The following is a 10,597-nucleotide window of genomic DNA, read 5'->3' on the forward strand; positions in this document are numbered from 1 at the left end:
TTATATTATATCATTATTCAGGATTTATATTATCATTTTTCTGGATTTATATTATTATTATTTTAAGGGATTTATATTGTTATTATTATATTAATATTCAGGATTTATATTATTATTGAAGATTTATAGTATTAGAATAATTATTATTCAGGATTTCTATATATATTTGTATTTATCTGGATTTAATGATGTGGTGACAACGCTTCCTGTATTGTGAGTATGGGGGAGGGAGGTTGTCACAGTGGGAGGAGTTCTGTGGGTCACAGGGGCGGGTCAGACTGATAATAGAACACAGAGAACCTCCAATCAGCAGATAGAGGGAGACTATGGACGGAGTCTGGGATAACAGCCAATAGAAAGCGGAGGACGGAGCTCGGGATAACAGCCAATAGGAAGCGGAGGATGGAGCTCAGGGTACCAGCCAATAGGAAGCGGAGGATGGAGCCCGGGGTAGCAGCCAATAGGAAGAGGAGGATGGGGCCTGAGGTACCAGCCACTAAGCATCCTCCTGATGATGATGATGATGACAAAAGGAGGCGGGTCCCTTCCGTTCATCCAGCCTCCCCGCCAGCCAATCAGAACGCCCGAGCATCTCTTCTCCGTTCCAACTGAAGAGGGACTCCTGGAGCACAGGGGGCGGGGAATTCTCCTATTCATTTCAGCCAATGGCGTTCGCAGCGCCAGGGCAACCGCACGGGGGCGGGCCCAGGAGCGCTAACGGGCGTCCGCCTACTCCAACCAGCTCCGAGCACGGGCTCCGCGCCAGCCAGTGAGAGGAGAGGACATCTGCATATCCCCGCCCCGCCGAAGTTTGTATTTAATTGTGGTGTCGGCGCTCCGGTGGTTTCATTCCTCGCCTCAGAACTCCGCCGGATCTTCTCCTCGCTCTTCTCTATTCTTCTCCTCACCGGAATTATTATGGCCGACAGCAAAGTGGACACCACCACCGTCTCCCCCGCCAAGGTGAGTCCCACATTACCCCCCACCGTACCCCTCTCCTTCCGTACCTTCCTTCTTCCGTACCCCTCCGCCATCCCCCCCCCCCCACCGTACTCCGGGGATTGTACTGTGAGGAGAGGAATCCTCTCTGAGGTGAGGAGAGGCGGGAAACCGGAGAACTCCCTCCCCTCCCCCCCCCCCTATTGTATGAGGTGACCCCCCTCCGCGGAGAGACCGGACACCGGGATGTGTGAGGTGATCCCCGGAGACCGTGTGAGGGGGGAAGCACCTGAGGACATCTCACCTGTACACCGAATCCCCTCCCCCCCACCTGTCCGGCGCGACAAAATAATGGAACCCAAATCCCCCCCCCCCTCCGGTACTCAGAGAAGAGAGAGGATCTCCCGGGCGGTACGGCAGCTGTACAACACCGGAGACTCCTACCACACTCCGTACACCGGAGACTCCTACCACACTCCGTACACCGGAGACTCCTACCACACTCCGTACACCGGAGACTCCTACCACACTCCGTACACCGGAGACTCCTACCACACTCCGTACACCGGAGACTCCTACCACACTCCGTACACCGGAGACTCCTACCACACTCCGTACACCGGAGACTCCTACCACACTCCGTACACCGGAGACTCCTACCACACTCCGTACACCGGAGACTCCTACCACACTCCGTACACCGGAGACTCCTACCACACTCCGTACACCGGAGACTCCTACCACACTCCGTACACCGGAGACTCCTACCACACTCCGTACACCGGAGACTCCTCCCCTCCCACCACCTTACACCGGAGACTCCTCCCCCCACCTGTCCGGTGTGACACAATAATGCCCCCCCCCCGTGTTATCCGGTACTCAGAGAAGAGAGGGGATCTCCCGGGCGGTTCGGCTCCTCTGAGGCGGCCGTACAGCACCGGAGACTCCTCCCCCACCTTACACCGGAGACTCCTCCCCCCACCACCGGAGACTCCTCCCCCCACCACCGGAGACTCCTCCCCTCCCATACCGATTACTATATCACCCTCATATATCGTGCGGTGTGATATATATACCCCCTCCTATATACCGATCACTATATATATCGCTCCCCTATACCGGGGCGGTGTATTGTAGATCACTCCCCTATATTCTATATATATCGCCCCCCCCTCTCCGGAGCGGAGTGTATATATATATGATATGTAGCGCTCTCCTATACCGGAGCGGTGTGTATATAGAGTGCGGAGTATATATATATATACGGGGTGTATATTGTAGATAATTGTGACCGAGGTGTACAGTGTATACAATCATGTACTGTATATATATATAGAGTGCGGGGCGGAGTATATATATAGGTGTATACAATCATGTAGTGTATATATATATAATATATAGTACGGTGCGATGTTCTCTCCTCCCCCACCTGTATGCCCCTCCCCCGATCTCCTCTCACCCACATCACACACATGGAGGAGGGAATCGGCGGGAAGAGGTGTGGGCGGAGCGCCCGGAATACGTCTTTTTTCTCTCCTTTCAGTGGCGGGAGCGCGCTTCCAGCCGCGCGCGCCGCACTCCTCCGCCAGGTGGTGGCGCGAGGCTTTGTTTTTCCGCGCGGTCGCCCCCGGGGAGAGGGGGAAGGGGCGGGAGCGCGCGTGCGCGTCCCCCCCCCCCCTTTCTTGCTTGTGGCAGATGTTCAGGTTTCTTCCTCCTCCTCCCAGTCCCCGCCCCTCCTCCCTGTCCCCGCCCCCTCAGCCTCTGTTCTCTGCGATCCGTTTATGGCCAGAAAGATAGAGAAGAATAGAGTGTAGGATTTGGACGGAGCGGCTCTATTCAGCCGCTCCGTCCAAATCCTACACTCTATTGTACACACCATTCATACCATACAATGTACTACAGGATACAGTCATATACTCTACACTATATATGTGTATATTACAAGTCATTTACTCTACTATATATATATATATATTACAAGTCAAATACTCTACACTATATATACACTACAAGTCATTTACTCTACTATATATATATATATTACAAGTCATATACTCTACACTATATATACACTACAAGTCATTTACTCCACTATATATATACTACAAGTCATATACTCTACACTATATATGTATATATATTACAAGTCATATACTCTACACTATATATGTATATATATTACAAGTCATATACTCTACACTATATATATATATACTACAAGTCATATACTCTACACTATATATATATATACTACAAGTCATATACTCTACACTATATATATATATATATATATATTTTACAAGTCATATACTCTACTATATACAGGGCAGGACTTAGGGTGGTGGGGGCCCCTGGGCTTGAGTGTTGAAGGGGCCCCCTGGAGCCGAGAATTGGGGGGGATCGAAGTTGTTGAGCGGGGGGGGGGCGAATTGAAGTTGTTGAGCGGGGGGGAGCGCATTAAAGTTGTTGAGCGGGGGGGGATTTTGCAGTTGTTGAGGGGGGGAGTGCCTCTCACCTGTGCCAACAGCCGGGGCCACAGACTCTCATTAGCCCGGCTGTCGGCTTTCTTCCCTTCAGCAGCCACAGTCCTCCACACACCACTCTGGTTCCTCCTGCTTCCGTGCTGCCTCCTCTTGCAGTGCGGGAAAATTAACCCTTTTGCGGGACTGCGGGAAGAAGCTGTCTGTGCGGGAAAGTCCAACAGAATCCGTGCGTGTTGGGAGGTATGCGCAGGGCCGCCATCAGGAATTTTGGGGCCCCTTGCACAGCTTAAGGCATGGGCCCCCTGAAGCAGAGAACCTAGGGGGGGTGGGGGTGCTGCCGCCTGAAATTGAGAAGCGTGGGGGCTGCCGCAAATTGAGAAGGGGGGGGGCCTTTACAAAAAAAAGAAGAAATAAAGAAGAAAACAAATATATATATAAATATATGTAGCCATCCGGGGCCCTGGGGACCTCTGGGCCTTTTAATAAAAAGAAAAAATAAACCTCTGGGCCCTTTAATAATAATAAAAAAAAAAAAACATTTATAAAAAATACATAAAAAAGGGAGGTTGCCAAACCCGGGGGCCCTTTTAATAAAAAATAAAAAAATAAACAAAAATAAAAAAATAAACATTTATAAAAAAAATAAAAAAAGGGGGGGTTGCCACATGGGGCCCTGGGGACCTCTGAGCCCTTTAATAAAAAAAAATATATATATATATATATATAAAAAAAAATGTAATTTTTTTTATAAAAAAATAAAAAAGGTGGGTTGCCATCCGGGGGCCCTGGAGACCCCTGGGCCCTTTAATATTAATAATAAAATATATATATATATATATATATATATATATATATATATATATATATATATATATATAAAAATATAAAATATATAAAAAAAAACATTTTTTTACAAAAAATAAATAAAAAAAGGAGGGTTGCCGTCCGGGGCCCTGGGGGCCTCCGGGCCCCTGGGGACCTCCAGACCCCTAAAAAAAAAAAAAAAAAAAAAAATTTTTTTTTTTTTTTTTTAAAGGGGGCCCCCTATTGGGTGGGGCCCCTGGGCTTGAGCCCAGTCAAGGCCAATGGTAAGTCCGGCCCTGACTATATATATACTACAAGTCATATACTATACTATATATATATATATATACTACAAGTCATATACTCTACTGTATATATATATACTACAAGTCATATACTATACTATATATATACTACAAGTCATATACTCTACTGTATATATATATACTACAAGTCATATACTATATATATACTACAAGTCATATACTCTACTGTATATATATATACTACAAGTCATATACTATACTATATATATACTACAAGTCATATACTCTACTGTATATATATATACTACAAGTCATATACTATACTATATATATACTACAAGTCATATACTCTACACTATATATATATATACTACAAGTCATATACTCTACACTATATATATACTACAAGTCATATACTATACTATATATATACACTACAAGTCATATACTCTACTATATATATATATATACTACAAGTCATATACTCTACTGTATATATATACTACAAGTCATATACTATACTATATATATATACTACAAGTCCTATACTCTACACTATATATACTACAAATCATATACTCTATGTATATACCGTATTTATCTTCCTATAACACGCCCCGGCGTATAGCGCACACCCCCAACCTAGAAGTTTGGATGCCCCTCGTCGGTGTCTTGCCCGGCATCCATCAGGGGCCTTGTCCAGTCTGGCGTTCTGCGGCCATCCTGGTGTCCTCCCCACTGTGTTCTTCAGCCAATCCCGGCTTCCCGCGCTGTTTGAACCACTCCGCCGACATATACCGAGCGCAGTACACTCGGGCAGGCTCGGCTCCTCTCGCGTAAAGGACGCACAGGACGTGTCCACCAGAGGAATGTCGGCGCAGTGGTTCAAACACGGCGCGGGTATTGGCGTAATATCGCGCACTCACGATTTTGCCCTGATTTTAAGGGCAAAAAAGTGCGCGGTATACGCCGATAAATACGGTATATATACTACAAGTCATATACTCTACTATATATATACTACAAGTCATATACTCTACTATATATATACATATACTACAAGTCATATATATCTCCTACAATGTATTGCACACCATAGAATAGGTCACACGGTGATCACCGCTCTCATCACTGATCAGATTTATAGACGATTGTCTCATTGGTGGGATTTGGTTTTCCTCATTCTAGGATCTGAAGGAGAAGAAGGAAGTAGTAGCAGAGAAAAAGGACAAGAAGGAAGTAGTAGCGGAGAAGAAGGAAGTAGTAGCGGAGAAGAAGGAAGTAGTAGCGGAGAAGAAGGAAGTAGTAGCGGAGAAGGAGAAGAAAGAAGTAGTAGAGGAACCGGAGAAGAAAGACAAGAAAGAGAAAAAGGAGAACGGGAGCGACAAAGCCAAGAACGGAACCGTGAGTCCTTCTATTTGTTTACATTATGGAGAGGGGGGTGGTGACTGTAGTTCTTAAAGGGCCCCTGCGCCCAGAATATGGACATGACTGGTGGTGATTGTAGTTCTTAAAGGGCCCCTGCGCCCAGAATATGGACATAACTGGTGGTGATTGTAGTTCTTAAAGGGCCCTGTGCCCAGAATATGGACATAACTGGTGGTGATTGTAGTTCTTAAAGGGCCCTGTGCCCAGAATATGGACATGACTGGTGGTGATTGTAGTTCTTAAAAGTCTCTGAGATTGTGAGGAAGACACACTGCCTGTGATGTAAAGTATGATAATTAATTTCCCCCGCAATGTTATAGATAGAAATAGTTTTTCTCCTGCTGAATATTCAGAATAAAAAAATACTGAGTGATGACATCCGGGAGGCACTGGATGTCACTAGTAGTCAGCCCCTCCCCCTAGTAATCAGCCCCTCCCCCTTTGTTGTGAGTGACGGGTGATTTACATATCCTGACAAGAGCCTAATAGAGATATTCTGTGTAGTTCACATCCTCACCTTCAGCTCTCCCAGGATTGGCTGCTCCACCTCTCAGTATGATTGGGCATGCTGGAGTCATGTGGTGACTTTCCAGGGTTATGACTGGATGTTAGTTCAGTGTAAGAAATACACAGGAGAAAATGAATGTCGACAAGGAGAGTGTAGAGGTGGGCGGGGCGTCTACTGACATCACAACTTCACCCACCGAGCTCCAGACAACAGACCTGCCCACAGAATCTGGAGTATTGCAGGGCTCCAAAAGGGGAGATGTATGATATCTTTTATAATGACAGACTCTCCTCTGAGTGTGAGCTCTGTGGGTTCTCACCGCTCTGGTGAATGTCAGAAATACCTCACCGGAGGGATGATTATCTCACACTCCGTCCCGACATAAGTTGTTGGGTGAGGCTCAGGAGTCACTAGTAGAGGAGACTCAGAGGAGCGCTGACATTCAGCTACAGAGAGGAGCAGTGCAGATGCCGTGTAAAGTAGTACGGAGAGGAGCGCTGACGCAGTGCAGATAGAGGAGCGCTGACACCATGTAAAGTAGTGCGGAGAGGAGCACTGACATTCAGCAACGGAGAGGAGGAGCGCCGATGCCGTGTAAAGTAGTACGGAGAGGAGCGCTGACGCAGTGTAGTACGGAGAGGAGCGCTGACGCAGTGCAGATAGAGGAGCGCTGACGCAGTGTAGTACGGAGAGGAGCGCTGACGCAGTGTAGTACGGAGAGGAGCGCTGACGCAGTGTAGTACGGAGAGGAGCGCTGACGCCGTGTAGTACGGAGAGGAGCGCTGATGCCGTGTAATACGGAGAGGCGCGCTGACGCAGTGTAGTACGGAGAGGAGCGCTGACGCAGTGTAGTACGGAGAGGAGCGCCGACGCTGTGTAAAGTAGTGCGGAGAGGAGCGCTGACGCCGTGTAGTACGGAGAGGAGCGCTGACGCCGTGTAGTACGGAGAGGAGCGCTGACGCCGTGTAGTACGGAGAGGAGCGCTGACGCCGTGTAGTACGGAGAGGAGCGCTGACGCCTTGTAGTACGGAGAGGAGCGCCGACGCAGTGTAGTACGGAGAGGAGCGCTGACGCCGTGTAGTACGGAGAGGAGCGCTGACGCTGTGTAGTACGGAGAGGAGCGCCGACGCAGTGTAGTACGGAGAGGGGCGCTGACGCAGTGTAGTACGGAGAGGAGCGCTGACGCAGTGTAGTACGGAGAGGAGCGCCGACGCAGTGTAGTACGGAGAGGGGCAGACAGATCAATAAACATTTCTTCATTTGCAGGAGGAGAACGGTGCAGAAGACAAGGAGGAGGACCCCAAGGATTCTGAAGAGGAGGAGGATGAAGGTAACTTTGTGTTCTTTCTATGTGAAGGAAATCTGTCACAAAACGTGTGTGTGAAAGGCTCCGGTGGAAGCTTCCATCCCCCCCACATAATAGACCTCAGCCCAGCGCTGATCCTTCCACACAAGCGTTCTGCTTTGTCACTTTAAGTGTTGTTTTTGTGTGATCTGTGATTGGTCGGGGTGTTCATATCTCTCTTTGTTTTTCCAGTAGAAGGAGAGGGTGAGGAGGAGGATGATGATGAGGAGGAAGATAAAGCCGATAAGAAGACTGAAGGTAAAGCTGATAAGACTGAAGTGAAAAGTGATAAGAAGACTGAATCTGATGGACATCCTGTGAAACGCGTAGCAGAAGAAGAGGTGAGGAAGAAATCCCGGGCACAATGATAATTTCTGAGCACTGCGCCCCCTAGTGGTCTCCCTTATAAACGGTGTGCTGCCACTGAGGGCCTGGTGAAACCCCTAGATGGGTCTTATGATCATTTCTGAGCACTGCGCCCCCTAGTGGTCTCCTACAAACAGTGTGCTATTACAGTGCTGCGCCCCCTAGTGGTCTCCTACAAACAGTGTGCTATTACAGTGCTGCGCCCCCTAGTGGTCTCCTACAAACAGTGTGCTATCACAGTGCTGCGCCCCCTAGTGGTCTCCTACAAACAGTGTGCTATTACAGTGCTGCGCCCCCTAGTGGTCTCCTACAAACAGTGTGCTATCACAGTGCTGCGCCCCCTAGTGGTCTCCTACAAACAGTGTGCTATTACAGTGCTGTGCCCCCTAGTGGTCTCCTACAAACAGTGTGCTATTACAGTGCTGTGCCCCCTAGTGGTCTTTCCTGTAAAGTGGTCTGTTACTGAGGGCCCGGTGAAACCCCTAGATGGGTCATATGATCATTTCTGAGCACTGCGCCCCCTAGTGGTCTTTCCTGTAAAGTGGTCTGTTACTGAGGGCCCCTAGATGGGTCATATGATCCTTTCTGAGCACTGCGCCCCCTAGTGGTCTTTCCTGTAAAGTGGTCTGTTACTGAGGGCCCGGTGAAACCCCTAGATGGGTCATATGATCATTTCTGAGCACTGCGCCCCCTAGTGGTCTTTCCTGTAAAGTGGTCTGTTACTGAGGGCCCGGTGAAACCCCTTAGATGGGTCTTATGATCATTTCTGAGCACTGCGCCCCCTAGTGGTCTCCTACAAACAGTGTGCTATTACAGTGCTGCGCCCCCTAGTGGTCTACAAACAGTGTGCTATTACAGTGCTGCGCCCCCTAGTGGTCTCCTACAAACAGTGTGCTATCACAGTGCTGTGCCCCCTAGTGGTCTTTCCTGTAAAGTGGTCTGTTACTGAGGGCCTGGTGAAACCCCTTATGATAATTTCTGAGCACTGCGCCCCCCTAGTGGTCTCCTACAAACAGTGTGCTATTACAGTGCTGCGCCCCCTAGTGGTCTCCTTTATAAACTGTTACTTTTTTTTTATCTATTTGCCTTTTCTTATCATCTATTTTTTTTTTTGTTTCTTTTAGAAGAAAATTGAAGCTAAAAAACAGAAGACAGAAAACGGAGATTCCAAAGAAGTGAAAGAGTCCGCCTAATTCCCCCTCCCCCGACATTTTATAGTTTTAAGTGACATGGTTGACTTTTACTCGTAGAGAACGTTGCTTTATATCTGTACATTTTACAGGACGATGACTTTTTATATACTGTAAACCCACACGTGCACTAGAGGACCTTTTACCATCATCACAGCCAAGACAGCGCTAAGGTTTTTTTTATTTTTTTTTTTGTAAAATGTTATTTATTGGTGATTTGTTTGTACTGGTTGATTGCTACAATAATAATAAAAAAAAAAAGAACAGAATTTTTTTTTTTTTGGTTTTCAGTGGTTGGTATAGCTTTGCTTTTAAATTTCTCTGTCCCATCTATGAAGCGGGCGGACGGCGGGAAACGCGCGCCGCGTGCGTTGGGAGTGAAGCTGCCTTCTTGTAATATATAACGGTGTTTAGAATAGAAACGTTTCTTCTTATGCAATGAAGGCCAAAGAGATCGGCGGAAGGGAACGCTGCTGGGCATTCTGTAGAGATCTTCTCAGATTTTGTTGCTGTTCAGTAAATAGTTTGTGGTGCAAAACAAAAAAAAAAGCAGAAGTTTGGGGGAAACAAATTGTTAAGGTTCTTTATGTAAATTTTTTTTTTCTTTTTGTATCCTAATGTACTATGGAAGTGTATGGCGGAGATTTCTGAGGATAGACAGTCTTCTTGTCATTATATAACCGTATACCTCATTAGTTGATGCTTGACCACTACTTTGTATATTCAGGTTAAGTGCTGCAAATAAATCTTTCTTTTATATAAAATTACGTTTTTTGTGTTTGTTTTTTTTTCCTCATCTTTCTCTCCCATGTAGGAGTTCCGGCATCTCTGTGTCGGCAGTCCCATTCATGTCAATTGTGACTGTCCTGGAGGAATGGAAATCTAACAATCTTAGGCTGGCCATAGGGAGGGGCGGTGTTTGCCCACATGGGGGTGTACTGGTGTTGGTGCCCCCCCCCCATGCATGTCAATGCCCCCAATATGATATCAGTGCAGGACTATTGTCTGTGTTGGGGGCCCTGCAAGACTGGGGGCGCAGCAGCTGTGTCTGTGCAGCCACTTTGTCCCAATTGGCATGAATTGGATGGTATGCATGGGGGGGCACCAACAACTGTACACCCCATGTGTTCAAACACAGCCCCCTCTACTATGGCCAGATGTTAGATCTCCAGGACAGTCACATCATTCTTACATCCAATGACCCTCTGGAGGGTCAAAATTCACAGAAGTCCAGATGGTATACTTTTCTTCCAGCAGAGGTCCAAATT

General features: G+C 47.3%; 1 protein-coding gene across 3 annotated transcripts; it reads left to right on the forward strand.

Moving 5' to 3' along the window:
• The first annotated feature begins 829 nt into the window (after positions 1-829).
• On the forward strand, positions 830-10,096 carry LOC120923033 (parathymosin-like). Of its 3 annotated transcripts, XM_040334898.1 has the most exons (6): positions 832-963; positions 5,681-5,698; positions 5,750-5,896; positions 7,695-7,758; positions 7,966-8,114; positions 9,264-10,096. In XM_040334898.1, exons 1-6 carry the CDS (start codon positions 919-921, stop codon positions 9,330-9,332), a joined length of 492 nt encoding a protein of 163 aa, XP_040190832.1. In that variant the 5' UTR covers positions 832-918; the 3' UTR covers positions 9,333-10,096. The 3 variants fall into 3 exon arrangements, with proteins under 3 accessions (XP_040190831.1, XP_040190830.1, XP_040190832.1); XM_040334897.1 differs by having other exon boundaries at positions 830-963; positions 5,681-5,896; positions 7,969-8,114; XM_040334896.1 differs by having other exon boundaries at positions 831-963; positions 5,681-5,896.
• Positions 10,097-10,597: the final 501 nt, after the last annotated feature.

This window comes from Rana temporaria, unplaced genomic scaffold (assembly GCF_905171775.1).
Source record: "Rana temporaria unplaced genomic scaffold, aRanTem1.1, whole genome shotgun sequence".
In the NCBI taxonomy this organism is placed as follows: Eukaryota; Metazoa; Chordata; class Amphibia; order Anura; family Ranidae; genus Rana; species Rana temporaria.